The 16,645-nt window shown below is 42.4% G+C and overlaps 1 protein-coding gene across 2 annotated transcripts in view; it reads right to left on the reverse strand.

Moving 5' to 3' along the window:
• Nucleotides 1-909: 909 nt before the first annotated feature.
• Nucleotides 910-16,645, reverse strand: part of SLC35F1 (solute carrier family 35 member F1) — a 416,917-nt gene continuing 401,181 nt past the window's right edge. For both annotated transcript variants that reach the window (XM_060114691.1, XM_060114692.1), the window contains exon 8: nt 910-2,985. In XM_060114691.1, the coding sequence (XP_059970674.1) occupies nt 2,761-2,985 (225 nt within the window). In that variant the 3' untranslated portion in view covers nt 910-2,760. The remainder of the gene's footprint in view (nt 2,986-16,645) is intronic.

Here is a 16,645-nt window from a genome sequence, read left to right on the forward strand (position 1 = left end):
TAGCACAAGTTAGCAATACCTAAACTAAACATTGAAACATTTTCATGGGACACAGTGGTGCAAATTTTTCCATTGCTTGTTCTACCTGGTTGTGTATTTCAGAGTTCGGAGCTGTGGGAAAGTGTGACCAAGGCGAGCACTATCCCCAGTGCAAGTTGTCATTGAGTAAGTGAGGACCACCACTTAGGAGAGCTAAGGTTTGCTTACCCAACCAAATTCTAGACAAGTTGCTAAAGTCTCATTTGTGGAGGAGAGAGTGGTTGGTGGTGGACTGAAAAGCTGAAATTTTTGCTGGTGTCTACTGAGGTTATGAAATTTCAGAAACTCAAACAGCTAGAGTTTATGATGTCCTACCCCCATTTCCCACCCCACTCCCAAAGGATCGATGTTTTTACACGGAAAAAGAGTTTGTTTCTTGCTATTTTCTTTTTTCCCCAAAGGGTCAATCTGGAACTCCTGATCTCAAGACAATTCGGTACGTTATCAGCCTTTCTAAATGGAGAAGAACCAACACAGTGAGCTACCCCAGTGACATGAAAATCTCGTGTACAAGGACGTTGGATGGTAAAGGGTATACAGTGAGTTCACCTTAACATTCACACTTGTTTCCATACAGTGGAGTCAATTAAAATATCCTAGAAAATAATTCAGATGGCAACTTGTAGCCATCCACTGATTTGCAAACCCTTTTGAAATTTAAATTTGAAAAAAATTCCCAGTCCACTGAGTCGACTTGGAAATACTTTCATCCACTTATTTCTCATAAGACTTTACTAAGCGTCTACAAATTAGTGTCATAAAAATGAATAAAAAAGACTAAAACATTTGGCTTAAAATAAATACTAAAAATGCAATAAATCAAGCAAATTATGCAAACCAAAGGAATGTAAACACAAAAATAAAACCACAGTCTTTAAAGGTCTTCAGATCTGAATGGACAAAATATTCAGAGAAAGGTATTTAATTGGTTTAAAAGGTAGCAGAGAGCAAACATTGGCAAAGTTCTTTTAACTTGATAGAGCTTTAATGGTGATTTTTTTTTCACTGAAAATAAAACATGTTTCTAAGGGGATTGAACAGAGATGAGCATAAAATCTGCATGTCAGAAAAGATAGTTTGTCTGCTCCAACTCCAAGGGCAGGACTACCTGTCCTAGGGTAGAGGGCAGGCAGAAGTGTCACGTGGATGCTGGCGGACAGCATGGGATGCTTCTGCAAGCCATATTTAGGCCTTGTTCAGGCTACTATGGAAATCCTGACTAAGCTGCAATCTGTTCTCTACCTTACAGAGACCCCACTGATGTTTTGCTTTGCTTGCTTAAGATGTATTGATTTGAATTGCCCAAAGCATCTATTTTCCCTTTACAAACGCCGTAACTCTATGGAGGATCTTTTTGAATCGTATTGAAGCCAGCCAAAGGTAAAGACTATTGCACGTACTGACATGTAGAGTCTATTGTAAATCATAGAGGTTTGTGGTGTTTCTTGATTTTCTGTGTTTGAAGAAAGGGCTATTTTAAGGGCAACAAAATTAGACTAGTGACATACCCCTCAAAGCCTTATCAGGACCCTGTAATATTCTCTGTATCCATAAGAATGTTGTGTGATATATTCCGCTATTGAATGGGTGCCAAATATGACCACAATGCCAGACTTTTTCATTGGTGGCATTTTTACCACTACAAAATGGCCAGATCAATCAAACTATCGTCAGAGACTGTTCCACATCAGCACCCTGACTTTGTTGGGAGGCCAAACAACCAATGACACTCCACAATAAAGGTTACTTCCCATGCTGGTGTATTTCAAAAAGGGTGTCACACAAGAGGGCAGAGGCCCATGGCTTTTCCCAATGCCTTGATTGATTTCCATATTATCACTAAAGAAATCTAGGGGGAAAAAGGAAAACCAAATATATTTTTTGACGAGGGAACATAGGGAGGAGCAGAAAGATGAAAAAAAATGTATTGCCCTAAGCACAAATAATATTATTTCTGGGGTTTCCCATAAGCCACAGAAACGGAACTTTCCTTATCCTGTTATTACAGGGACTTGATTAGCAGAATCATGTGGCACAACAGAAAGGCAATGGCCTGGAGTAATCAGAGATTGAAATATAAAAAGGCTAAAATGTTTGTTTTATATCTATTCCTAGAATAGAGAATTATATGGTCAGTTGCCACTCCCCACAAGGGTCACAGCACAAAATACATATTGAGCAGGCAATCCAACAGGTAACAGAGGAAACTGCGAGCCCCCAGGTCCCTAGGATAAGGAAGCGTCATAGGGTGGAGCTCCTGTGGCATGCAGCACTCAGAGACTGTGCACAAAAATAAAGTGTGATTCTTAAAAAGTGACTCGCCATAGAAAAGTGGGATTGATGTTAACTACATGTGAGTGGGTCTGGTGAGAGTTCCCATCAGGAGTACAAAACCTCCTCCTGGAAGTCGGTGTAGTAACAGTAACCGTAATAATACAAACGTGAATACTTGCTTTTGATTCAAACATTTTCACAGTAATTAATGCAGGGGGGTTGTGACCAGGATACACACTAGCTAGGCATCTCCCCAGGTCAGGTGGATCACAGCCTGTGTCTCCAGGGATGTTTAGCTTATGCCTTTTACAGGCTTTCAGATTCGCTACCTTGCAGTCCACCTGTGTAAACCGCACCTAATAAATACCTTTCTCTATGTACAAAACAGAGATGACGGGCGGACACACGGCCGCGGAGGTGTCCTCAGTGGGCTGGGAGGGTGTCGTCCTAGGCCACACGAACGTGGGGCTCGTCTTCAGTCTCCTGGCCCAGGCTGGTGTAGGTGACTGAAGGCTCCACCTGAGCTGTGGCTGGTAAGTCCACGACGGGTCCCGAAGGATTGCGGAACTGCTTGTAAACGCGGGGGTCCTGGGCTATGTATGTGGAGGTGGAGGAGTACAGCACCAGGCCGAGGAGGATGGTGAAGAAAGACAGGAGATACAGTCCTGAAAACTAAACGACACAACAGCCAAGTCACTTAGCAGCCAGAGCAGAAGCACTTACCCCCGAGTGAGGCACAGGGATGGGAGCACAGCCGTGGCAGGCGGCTCGATGCGTCGGCCGAGGATCTTGACGGAAGGTGGATGTTCTCTTCTACCTTGTCGTGGTCTTACTGATTCTCCTTATCTTGTTTCTTGACTCTCTGGCTAACACAGAGGAACACTCAGCTAATTGTCCCTAAAGCACCCATCTGAGTACCTGATGTGAGAGGGAGTTAGTTAGTTAATCACGAATTAAAATACAAGTTAAAAGCAAATACTCTCCAATATCACTCAACAAAGAGTTGGTTGTTTGTGACTTCATTAAACATGGAAGAAATAGAGATATTCCACTTAAGGTTGTAATGAAGCCATAAACACTGAGTCCCTCACTGACACGGCTGCATCAGGCACTTTTGTTTCACCTTAATCCAATTCAGACACTATTTGTCTTCTGAGTAGGAATTGTTATTGACTTTGGTAACTGTCTTTGCAAGATTAGATTATCCGTGGATAGAAAGAAGTAGTATAACATTTCATTCTTGCTCCATTAATCTAAAAACAAAACCAAATAGAGATGGATATATAGCGTTCTGTTCCTAAACTACTGCTCGACAACTCAGAGCTTTGTGGTGAAAAAAAAAGAAAATATTGGTGTATACAACTTCCCTGAGAATTTACATATGTTTTTGAAAAAAACTACACCTTCTGGGCCTTGAGTAGTTATTCTGGAATTACTTGAGTAGTTAGTGGGGGAGAGGGAGGTAACAGCATGAGTGTTGCCATTTCTCTTGTTTCATTCATTCATTCACTCCTTCATTCAACCAATAGTTTTCTTCTATGTCTTCTCTGTATCAAATTTTGAACTATGTGCTGGGGAAAGAGAAATGAAAACATATGGTCCTTACCATCAAGGACTTAATAGTCTCAGTGAAGAAACAGAGGTACAGATAGATTAAAACAATGCAATGCACTTATGGCCTACCAACTCCCATTGTAGTTGACAGCTGTTGTCCCATCTTGACTACATCTTGCATCCATTGGGAAAAAAGGATCAATTTGATTTTCCTATTTTATTTTTTATGCTCATACTGTAAAAGAACTAAAAACTGGTAAAAAAAAAAAAGACAAAAATTAATTGGAAGCTGGAAGAAAGGAAAACAGGAAAAGGAAACAGAGTCTATAAAGTTAAGTTGCAATGTTATAAGAAAGAGTTAAAAGGTGGCTATAATGCTCAATAATAGGAAAGGTGGTTTTGAAAATGGCACTTAGAAAAAATATTCCTGTGGTTAAAAATTCCTGCTATGATGTTTTGTTTTGTTTTGTTTTGTTTTTTACCTGTCTCTCTCTCTCTCTCTCTCTTTAGCAGCAGCAAGGTAGTTAAGACTAAAGATCACTTTCTGATTTTCTACAGCACTCCTCACCCTGTCCTATAAGTCCTTTATCCTTCACACTCATATGATAATACTTTCTCAGATGGATTTGTATACTAGACTCAGCTTGTAACAGCTTCACTTAATTAGCTTGATTAATTCAGTTTTTCCCAGTGAGAATAATTTTTTTCTTTATGAATTTGTTTGTAAAAACAAAATGGTAGCAAAAGAAGACCACTAACTCAGGACTGCTGTATATGATCTCAGAAAACTTATTTACCCCCAAATTTGCTTCCTGAAGTTCTACATTCAAGAGCTTCATCCTTTACCTGAAACTTTGGCAAATGAAATGAGCTTGTTCCTAACATTAGCAACATTTCAAATATTTTGTTAATGACCCTCATTTTCAAAAATCCCCTCATGCACCTCCAGTTTCCAGTGAGAGCTTTTCAGGTCTTGGGTGTGAGGCCGCCCCTGTTGCAGCAGATGAAGGCCGAGAGATTAAGAATGGGGCTCTGAGATTAGAACTGCATTATAACCACAAATGGGATACAAATCTAGCCCCACTCCTCTCTGGCTGTCATTGTGGACAACTTTTTTCAAGGTCCAAGTTTCCTTATCAGTATAGTGGGGATAATAATTGTACCTACTCTATAGAGTTGTTATAAGGATAAAATTAGGAAAAGCATGTGAAGCACTCATCCTACTGCCTACCTTGCAGTGAGTGTTCAACCTATATTGGCTCCATTGTTATTATTATTACAGCACTATCTTATCATCAATGACCTTACATATAAGACTGTTACAATACTCTTGTATAATCATTGATGAAATTGGCTTTCTCCTATAGTCCTTTGACTACAGGACTGTGTCGTTCTTGACCAGTGTCAAGTGCAGAGCCTGGCATAGTGTAGGCATCTACTAAGTGTTATTTGCTCTTTGTTTACATTTTGAATGAATTAATGAATTAATTAAAGTTTCGTACTAAAGAAAGAAACCATAACAAAGTCAGCCTGTACCCATAGTGTATTTCAAATGTTTTAGCTTTCAACTCAATCCACCGTCATCTCTCATACATAAAATGCTAAACAAAGACTCCTTGAAAGGGAAGTCATAGCACTGATGCTTAATCATTGACTCCAAAAGTCATCAAACCTGTGATCAGTTGGAGGAGAGTGATAAGACAGTGAACTGGGAGGAGTAATGCAGAAGGCAAGAGTCTGGGTAGAAGATTGTAGGCTGCTGACCAGAGGACTGGCAGAGGAAGTTTCATAAACTTGGGGTGGACAGGATTTGGCAACTGAAATAATGTGGAGACAGGAAAGGATCTGATACAGGGCATGAGAAGGATTTGAATTCTCAATTTCTAATTTTGGCTCCTATATTCTGACTTGATCAATATGACATTAGCCATTTTTTGTAAAGCTAATGCCTTTGCCAATGTAGAAAATAATACCTGAATCAATCATTTTTGGGGCATGGAACTATCAAGTTGAGTGATAAAACCACTACAAAGTGTCTTCCTGGGACACAGCTTTAGAATGACAACACATACCTTACTTACAATGCATTTCCATTTAATCCTACAGAATTCACTCTAAAATTGTTCAAAGTACAGACAGAATGGAATTTTATATGACAGAGGCATCTTGGAAGTCACCCAAGGGGTTTTATTAATAGTCAGTAGAGAAAGTTTTCATTTAACGCACAAACCCAAAATGGGAGCAGTAACGCAAGCATTAGATTAATCTGGAGAAATACTGAATGTTAAAAGTAATTACTGAAAGGCTTTGTATTTTAAAAAGTAAGAAAAAGTTTCATTTTTCTCCTCTTTATAGATTGACAAGAAAAAAGAAAATTTAACAGGGGTAACTAATTGGATGACCCTCAGTTCTGGAGGTTGCACTTATCCTGATAGGGCAATTGTTTAAAAAAACCAATCAATCAAACAAAAATTCTGTATATTCTAGGCTGCTTAGTTTGTTTACTGCAAAGAAATACTCATGCCTAGTTCTTGGAAAGCCATCTCCCAGTGACAGATATGGTGAGTTTCAGGTAGAGGTTTGCTGCCTCTCTTTAAGATACAGGCCGCTGTCTGAAGTGTACGCCGTGGTCCTCACCACAGTCAACTGTAGCCCGTCAGAAGATGCTGTGTGTTCGGTGCTGCACTTTTGCCTGCATTTTATCTGACTTGTAATTTTGAGAAGCTGAAAAAGGATACACCCTTTCTCACTACCACACTGCACACACTACTGACTTTTCTCTAGCCTTTTTCCATCTTGACGGGTCTCACTGCTAGCAAGGATCAGAAAGCAGTTGCTGTACATAAGGAGAATGTTTGCGTGTTGCTTAAAGTGATCTGACTGGGACACAAGCCATTATTCAGAATGGGGTGGCTTGGAAGACTGATGATAAATCTGCACCAAGCTCTTTAACCTCCAACTAGGGATGAAACCTAGCTCTTAGCCAGCTGGCATCTCCATATAATTACTAGTTAGCTAATGGGACATTCAGCACATCAGTTAGGGACAGACCAAATTTTCATTTTAGTTTTGGTATTAAACATCTAATTTGAGTTTTAATAAACGAATGACTTTAATGGGCCTAAATCTATACAAGTAGAAAACCACATGGTTTGAAAGCCATTTTAAAGTATATTTATAAATATATCAACTATACTATGTGAGGAAGAGGGCAGTTTTTAAGGGAGGTGTTCTTTTTTGGGTTGACTAAAAGATGGTGGGGTAAGCAGAGGAGAACGTGGGCAACCACAGAGAGGCGTGAGGTAGGGCATGAAGTGACTGTGGATTAAAGCTCTATTTTCACTGAACGTGTGTACCAACTGCCTCTACATGGAGGGCCTGGTTTTTCCTTCTTTCCCGGAGAGTGCACGTTAAAAGAGGGCTTTTATGGTGTATGCCTCTGTGTAACATGGCTTTTACAAGGTTCCTGATGTTAGACTGGTTGTTTTTGCTCAGTGACTCCACTTGGGCCTATTAGTGACCAGAACTAATTTTGATTTAATAGGTAATGAAACGTTAAAAGATTCTCTTAGTTCTTAAAGAGAGATGTATGGCAGTTCTGTCACCAAAAAAAAAAAACGAAGGTTCGTTGGAATCAGAAACTATGTCGCTTGTGAGAGGTGGAAGAAAGACATGGAAAAGAGCAGTTGGTGGGTTTCCTAGGAAAGTGGGGTTCAGGGGAATGAGACTTGGATAAAGCTCCTGAAGTTATCTGAGAAGAAGGGGAGATTTAGATTTAAATCCAATTTAGGTCTAACTTGGAGAGCTGAGGAAGCTCAGAGAAAATACAATTTGAAGAAGGGAGAAAATAAGGTCAAATTAGATAGGATCCGCCTTCTGAACTTTTCTTGAGAGAAGCTGAGTAGCCTGAAAGAACACCACCCCTGAAGGCTTCTCATGTATAGCAGGTGAGCAAAGGAGTTGAAACTGGTCTCTCAACTGCATAAGGAAGCTTCTCAGAAATGAATTCAAGGATATTTCTAATTTGCCTTAGACATGGCTTTTGACGTGGAAGTATTTCACATATACAAAGGACATGTGGCCACAATAATGATTTCCTTTCTAGTTCTTATTCAAGTTTATTCTTTTAAACAGACACAGATGTAATCAAACCTTTCCACATTTTAAACTCTGTAGCAGAAAACATCTAAGGTAGAGTCTGGGAATCTACAAATTTAGCAGTTGCTTCAGAAGTCAATGCAATCATGGGTAAGTAGAACCATGAAAGCAGTGACTGGTCATTCCCAAGGTTATATGCACAGGCTGGTAAAGGTGAGGTTCAAGAGCTGCTGGGAAGAATTTCCATGTAGAGAGATTGGCCTGGCAATTTCAGCAGCAAGTTATGCCTGGGAAAAATTAGACTTTTAATTAAATTTGGGAAACTGTCCTGAATACTCTGCAGTGTAAAACAAAGTGTCTTCTCCCCTATACTACCACAGTCCATGATATAAAATGCACATATAAAGCCAAATCAACTGGCACATCTAACCAAGATTTCTAGACTAAAAGGAATAAATAAGCCCAATTCTGTTTCAAACAGAATCAGATTACACAGTTTGGAGATCTTAGGTACCAGGATAATTTAAAGACACATCAGTGACAAAGTTAAGCAAAATACCAATTAAAAGAATGAATCATGGGACATTCCTGGTGGCGAAGTGGTTAAGAATCCACCTGCCAATGCAGGGGACACGGGTTCAAGCCCTGGTCCAGGAAGATCCCACATGCCGCGGAGCAGCTAAGCCCGGGTGCCACAACTACTGAGCCTGAGCTCTAGAGCCCGCATGCCACAACTACTGAGCCCAGGAGCCACAACTACTGAAGTCCACATGCCTAGAGCCCATGCTCCGCAACGAGAGAAGCCACAGCAATGAGAAGCCCTAGCACTGCAATGAAGAGTATCCCCTGCTCACCGCAACTAGAGAAAGCCCATGCGCAGCGATGAAGACCCAACACAGCCAAAAATAAATTAATTAAAAAAAAGAATCAATCCATTAATTCTTCAAAAAAAAAAGAATGAATTATAATTAAAGATAATGCTGCCATCGTGGAGTTTTTAAGTCCAAATATTATGGGTAGGTAAAATTGGATTTTGTAACTAAAAGGGGAGCCCAAGGTCTCTTGGGTCCCCACTTGATATGTGGGTTGAAAGATGGACCCTGTGGATCACAGCCAATCTGCTGAGTGTCCTGGGCCGGGAGGGAGAGGACAACTCACCAATGAAAACACATCTCTCAGCAGCTGTGTGAGTATAAGAGGGCTGTGGACCACATCTTGAACCTGGGAGTGGAATGGTGGGGAGAAGAAGACCAGAGGAAGCTGGTCATTGCTGGGCAGGCTGTCAGCTGTGACCTGGGTGGGATCCTGTGACAAAAGGCTCTGCCTGGTCCTGATCTACTGCTGCTGAATCTGAGTCAATTGCTATTCAGGGCAAGGAAACTAGACAGATCTGGCTCCACAGAAACACCAACATAAACAAGTTGGTACTTGACCTCCTAATTCTGGCTCTGCACTAACCTAACAAGATCATTTTTATTACTATTAAGGGCATTAAAAATGCAAAAGTTCTGCTTCTGAGTTGACTGAACTGGAAGTAAATTCCCCTCAGAGGCCCAAGCTTTTTCAAATTCTTTGGACCTGCCTCATTATTGCTTTGTCTCCTAGTCTTGTCTCCTCTTATTTCTCTTCCTTCTCTTTTTTCTTCATTCTTTTTTGTTTTTAAGGAAATAAAAAGGGGCTAAATTTCTCTGGCTAAATATTGCAATATTTCTTTTTTCTAAGTCATAGCATGGAAAATACCAAATGTGGGCATGGCACACAGTCTATCAACAGACACTGAAATTGGTTGTTTTTAGGGACTAAGAATACTGACCTCCACGCCTCCTTCCACATTCTTTCTCCAATTAGGAGAGAGGAAATAATCCCAAATTCATGCTAATCTAATTGAGACAGAAAATAAACCAATGAGTACCTTAGTCAAAATGCCAAATGGTCTCTCTATCCATATCAGAAAACCAAGATATCACTAAGATTTAAAAACTTGGGAAACAGCTTATCCTCCAAATATCATATTGTTAAGGAGAGAAGCAGCAACCAGGGCCCTTGCCTCTCCGTGGCCTGACTCTGTCACTCGGGGCAAGGCTACGTCCTCCTTGCAATCTGAGTTCAGTTTATGAGGCCTTCTGTTTGGTTTGCAAAACCAATTCATTTGGCAGTATATTATGTGCAGCCAATCACATCTAAGGCCAATAAGGGTTCTTTTACAGGCAAATATCTTCCCCTGTGGGTAATTTCACACATGAGTACAGCAACAAGGAGCTAAAAATGGATTCCTGCCACTATCTTTTATATGACAAACAGACATTTTCACTTGGTTTGATGAATTGTTAGAAATCCTCATTCATGCAGATTTCTATTCTCTGAAGTCCAGCAGAAGACCTTCATAGCCAAGCCGGAAGTGGAATAAAAGGGGGCTTGTCTGTGGGAATGTTTAATTACAGGCTCACTTACAACAAAGGCCATTCGATGGCTCACATATGTCTCCTTCCCACGACTCGTTCTTATTATCACTAGTCAAGAAAGGATAACATTTGTGTGTGAGGTACACCGAGCAGTGGCCTTCACTCTCATGTTTGGACTCTTGCATCACATGAGATCTATTTTCTCTCTACACAACACAGGGGTATACACTGGGCTGGAGTGATTTTGCAAGGGACTGAATTTTAAAGCAGGTGAAAGATCTTAATTTATGGAAGTGATAGTATTGCAGCTCAATACACCTCAAAGAACATCTGTTCCATTACAGTGGAATCAAGAGATGGAAACGGGAGTGGCACCATTCACTTTTTCCTAGTGATCCACTGGTAAAATTTTGCTTCCTATCACTGCAACCTTATGCTCTGCTGATCTAAAAGTCTTAGTTCCGGGCTTCCCTGGTGGCACAGTGGTTGAGAGTCCGCCTGCCGATGCAGGGGACACGGTTTCGTGCCCCGGTCCGGGAAGATCCCACATGCCACGGAGCGGCTGGGCCCGTGAGCCATGGCCGCTGAGCCTGTGCGTCCGGAGCCTGTGCTCCGCAACGGGAGAGGCCACAACAGTGAGAGGCCCACGTACCGCAAAAAAATAAAATAAAAAATAAATAAAAGTCTTAGTTCCAAAGGGAGGAACATTTTCACCAGGAGACACACAATGATTACACTGAACTGAAAGTTAAGATTGGCACCCAGCCACTTTGGGCTCCTCATGCTTCTCAATGAACAAAGAAGGGAGTTCTTGTCACTGTGCTGGGGTGGTTGGCCTCGGTTACCAAGGGGAAATTGGGCTGCTACTTCATGATGGAGGTAAGAGTACGTCTGGATTACAGATCTCCTAGGCATCTCTTTGTATTACCATGGCCTGTGATTGAAGTCAATGGAAACCTTCAACAACCCAATCCAGGCAGGACTACTAATGGCTCGGACTCTTTAGGAATGAAGGCTGGGTCACCCCACCAGGTAAAGAACTACGTGGTTGGCCGAGGTACTCGCTGACGACAAGTGGAGTAGAGAACGGGTACTGGAAGAAGGGAGTTATAAGTACCAGCTACAGCAGCATGAGCAGTTACAGAAATGAGGACTGTAATTGTCACGAGTATTTACTCCTTATTTTGTTATTAATATGGTTGTCAGTGTGTGTGTATAAAATACCTTTGTTTTCTCCCTTCTCTTATCCCCTTATCAGATAAGATGTATTGATTTTACACCACAGTATTTAAGTTACAGGACATCAAGAAGAAGAGTGAACATCCCCCGAGATGTTTGCATCCTTTTCTAGGGAAAAGGTTAGTGTGTTTTCAGTTGTGTGCAGGCTAGTTGTATCATGTTGGGCAAAAGTACCATCTTGTTATTGTCTTTATTTTGAGATTAAGTATGATTTAAGGAGATGTGTATATGGGTGCCAGGTTGAGAAGAGGTAGACCTGTGACAGTTAATTTTATGGGTCAGCTTGGCTAAGTCATTGTGCCTAGATATTTGGTCAAACATCAGTCTGGAGGTTGCTGTGAAGATAATTTTTAGATGAAATTAACATTTAACTCAGTGGACTCTGAGTAAAGCAGATTACCCTCCATAATGTGGATGGGCTTCATTCAATCAGTTGATGGTCTTAAGAGAAAAAGACTGAGGTCCCCGAGGAAGAAGAAATTCTGCCTTTGGACTCAAGCTGCAACACCAATTCTTCCCTGGGACTCCAGCCTGCCAGGCTGCCCTCCAGATTTCAAGCTTGCCAGCCTCTACAATCACATGTGACACTTCCTTAAAATAAATCCATCTCTCTATCTCTCTAGCTCTAGATTGGAAGATGGATAGATAGGACTATGTAGAGATAGAGATAAAGATAGATACACACACACACACACACACACACACACACACACACACACACACACACACACACACACACACACACACACACACACACACACACACACACACACACACACACACACACACACACACACACACACACACACCCTATTGGTTCTATTTCTCTGGATAACCCTGACTATTAACAACACAAAAATCTGTTATATTAAAGGGCTAGATGCTTACATAAACTTTCATAACAATTTCTCTCCATGGCAAGTTTTAGAAATGGAGTGTTTAATGATATTTTCCAGGCCATATCAAGTGGTGGTTCACAGTACAAGCTCTAGAGTCAGAATGCTGGGGTTTGCATACCTGTTTGCCACCTCCTTGCTATGGTCTTGGACAAGTTCCTTACTTCTCTATACCTCTGGTCACGCATCAGTTAACAAAGGATAATAATAGTACCTGCCATATGGGACTGTTGTGAGCATTAAATGAAATGCATGTTTGGTGCAGTTCTTGGCACATAGTAAATGTTCAATAAATGTCAGCTATATTGTTATCTTTATATCACAAGAAGTAAATGCTAAAGCAAAGATAGATAAAAAAAACCTTCCTCAATAGCCCTCTCTGAAAACTTCAGCATAAATCAAGTTGAACTGAAAATGCATTTATAGAATTGGCAACTTAAAAGAAGAGACAATCAATCCATCTGGAGAGGAAGGCTTTTTTGGCAATGCAAATAATAACCCCCTGGCTTATAGGCTCAGTGTCTGGACATATTTATCTTGAGTTTTCTTACAATGATAATTATATAAGTCCTCATAAATTCCTATTCTGCTTTACCTTGTTTATTAACTTTGAGCAATTGCTCCCCATTGACATAAATCACGTTTGAGCAGCCCTAAGTATATGTAAGTTTAGCAATTAATTTTGCTTCCTCATTGTGCTAAGCTTTAAAGTGGACCCCAAAGTATATTCACATCCTAATCCCTGGAACCTGTGAATGTTGGTTACCCTATTTGGAAAAAGGGTCTTTGCAGATGTGATTAAGGAGTTTGAGATGACAGATTATCCTGGGTGCTATGGACTGAATTGTGTACCCCCCCCAACAAATTTGTATATTGAAGCCATGACCCCCAATGTATCTGTATTTAGAGATGGGGCCTCCATTAAGGTAATTAAAGTTAAAGGAGGTCATAAAGGTGGATTAGTGTCCTTATGAGAAGAGATCAGAGAGCTCTCTCTCCCACCGCCCTGCGCTCCCCCCTCATGTGTACACACGGAGGAAAGGCCATGCGAAGATGTGAGAAGGCAGTTGTCTGCAAGCCAGGAAGAAAGCCCTCACCAGAAACTGAACCCTGCTGGACTCTGATCTGGGACTTCCAGCCTTCAAATGTGTGACAAATTTCTGTTGTCCAAGCCACCCAGCTTATGGTATTTTGTTATGGTGGCCAGAGCAGACTAATACATCTGGGTTATTCAGGTGGGCCTGAAATGCAGTCACATGTATCTTACAAGAGGGAGCAGAGGAAGATTTCAGACTCGCAGAGAAGAAGGGGATGTGAAGACAGAGAAGAGATATTTGCAGATGCTGGCCTTAAAGACGAGTGATAGAGCCACAGGCCAAGGAGTGCTGGCAACAACAAAAGCTGGAAGAAAGAACAGATTCTCTAGAGCCTAGAGCCTCCAGTTGGAACATGGCTCTGCTGAACCTTAGTCTTGGCCCAGTGAAACTGATTTCGAACTTCTGACCCCAGAACTGTGAGAGAATAAATGTCTGTTTGTTTCAAGCCACCAAAGTTTGTGGTAATCTGTTACAGCAGCCCTATGAAACTAATAGACTCAGTAACTATTAGTAATAGACTCAGCAACTAATAGCTCAGTAATTATTCATTTAATAACTGAGCTTAACCATGATCTGAGACCCTAAATATCACCCTAAATATCATATCCATCCCTTCAAAAAATGCTTACCGAGTTCCTATTATGTATCATGTGCTGGGGATACGGTGACAAATAAAATGGATATAACTCTGTTCCCAGTTTCCAGTCTATCGTGGGAGACCGACTAAAACTAACTTGAAGAACTTAATCTGTAATATGACTTTGGGAAAGACTGGTGTTGTTGCAAAAACTCCTCTATCTCCTGGTCTCCCCCCTTCCGCTTTGGAACAGTTTTCTCAGCATTTATCTGAGATGCTGTCTCCCAGGCTTGAAGTCCTAAGAATGTCGAATAAAATATGACTCTCAACTTTTAGGTGGTGCATTTTTTTCAGTCAATAGAGCCATAGGACATAGGCATTCAGGAAAGTTGTCAGGCCCTTAGAAGTCAGCAGGGCATCTAAATTTTGCTCAAAATGCAGTGAGAAAGAAGTTAGTAAAGGGTATTCAGAAGAAGAGAGCATAATCTGGAGAAATACAGCTACACGTGGAACAACTCCTACAGAACACCTACTGAACGCTGGCAGAAGACCCCAGACCTCCCAAAAGGCAAGAAACTCCCCACATACCTGGGTAGGGCAAAGCAGAGAGATTCCCGCACAGAAGAGCGGTGCCAAGCGGCACTCACCAGCCCGAGAGGCTTGTCTGCTCCCCCGCCGGGGCGGGCGGCGCTGGAGCTGAGGCTCGGGCTTCCGTCAGAGCGCAGGGAGAGGACTGGGACTGGCGGCGAGAACTCAGCCTGAAGGGGGCTAGTGTGCCACAGCTAGCCGGGAGGGAGTCCGGGAAAACTCTGGAGCTGCCGAAGAGGCAGGAGACTTTTTCTTCCCTCTTGGTTTCCCGGTGCACGAGGAGAGGGGATTAAGAGCGCCGCGTAAAGGAGCTCCAGAGACGGGCGCGAGTCGCGGCTGAAAGCGCGGAGCCCAGAGACGGGCGTGGGACGCTGGGGCTGCTGCTACCGCCGCCAAAAAGCCTGTGTGCGAGCGCAGGTCACTGTCCACACCGCCCTTCCGGGAGCCTGTGCAGCCTGCCACTGCCGGGGTCCCGGGATCCAGGGGCGGCTTCCATGGGAGAAAGCACGGTGCGCCTCGGGCTGGTGCAACGTCACGCCGACCTCTGCCGCTGCAGGCTCGCCCCGCACTCCGTGCCCCTCCCTCCCGCCCGGCCTGAGTGAGCCAGAGTCCCCGAAGAGGCTGCTCCTTTAACCCTGTCCTGTCTGAGCGAAGAACAGACGCCCTCCGGCGACCTGCACGCAGAGGCGGGGCCAAATCCAAAGCTGAGACCCAGGAGCTGTGAGAACACAGAAGAGAAAGGGAAACCTCTCCCAGCAGCCTCAGAAGCAGCGGATTAAAGCTCCACAATCAACTTCATGTACCCTGCATCTGTGGAATACATGAATAGACAACAAATCATCCCAAATTGAGGAGCCAGGAGTCAGTGCTGTGCCTCTGAGGTGGGAGAGCGAACTTCAGGACACTGGTCCACAGGAGACCTCCCAGCTCCACATAATATCAAACGGCGAAAATCTTCCAGAGATCTCCATCTCAACACCAGCACCCAGCTTCACTCAACGACCAGCAAGCTACAGTGCAGGACACCCTATGCCAAACAACTAGCAAGACAGGAACACAATGCCACCCATTAGCAGAGAGGCTGCCTCAAATCATAAAAAGTCCGCAAACACCCCAAAACACACCACCAGACGTGGACCTGCCCACCAGAAAGACAAGATCCAGCCTCATCCACCAGAACACAGGCAGTAGTCCCCTCCACCAAGAAGCCTACACAACCCACTAAACCAACCTTAGCCACTGGGGACAGACACCAAAAACAACGGGAACTACGAACCTGCAGGCTGCAAAAAGGAGACCCCAAACACAGTAACATAAGCAAAATGAGAAAACAGAAAAACACACAGCAGGAGAAGGAGCAAGATAAAAACCCACCAGACCTAACAAATGAAGAGGTAATAGGCAGTCTATCTGAAAAAGAATTCAGAATAATGATGGTAAAGATGATCCAAAATCTTGGAAATAGAATAGACAAAATGCAAGAAACAGTTAACAAGGACCTACAAGAACTAAAGACGAATCAAGCATCGATTAAAAACACAATAAATGAAATAAAAATTACTCTAGATGGGATCAATAGCAGAATAACTGAGGCAGAAGAATGGATAAGTGAGGTGGAAGATAAAATAGTGGAAATAACTGCTGCAGAGCAAAATAAAGAAAAAAGAATGAAAAGAACAGAGGACAGTCTCAGAGACCTCTGGGACAACATTAAACGCACCAACATTCGAATTATAGGGGTTCCAGAAGAAGAAGAGAAAAAGAAAGGGACTGAGAAAATATTTGAAGAGATTATAGTTGAAAACTTCCCTAATATGGGAAAGGAAATAGTTAATCAAGTCCAGGAGGCACAGAGAGTCCCATACAGAATAAATCCAAGGA

This window comes from Mesoplodon densirostris, chromosome 12 (genome assembly GCF_025265405.1).
Source record: "Mesoplodon densirostris isolate mMesDen1 chromosome 12, mMesDen1 primary haplotype, whole genome shotgun sequence".
Taxonomy (NCBI): Eukaryota; Metazoa; Chordata; class Mammalia; order Artiodactyla; family Ziphiidae; genus Mesoplodon; species Mesoplodon densirostris.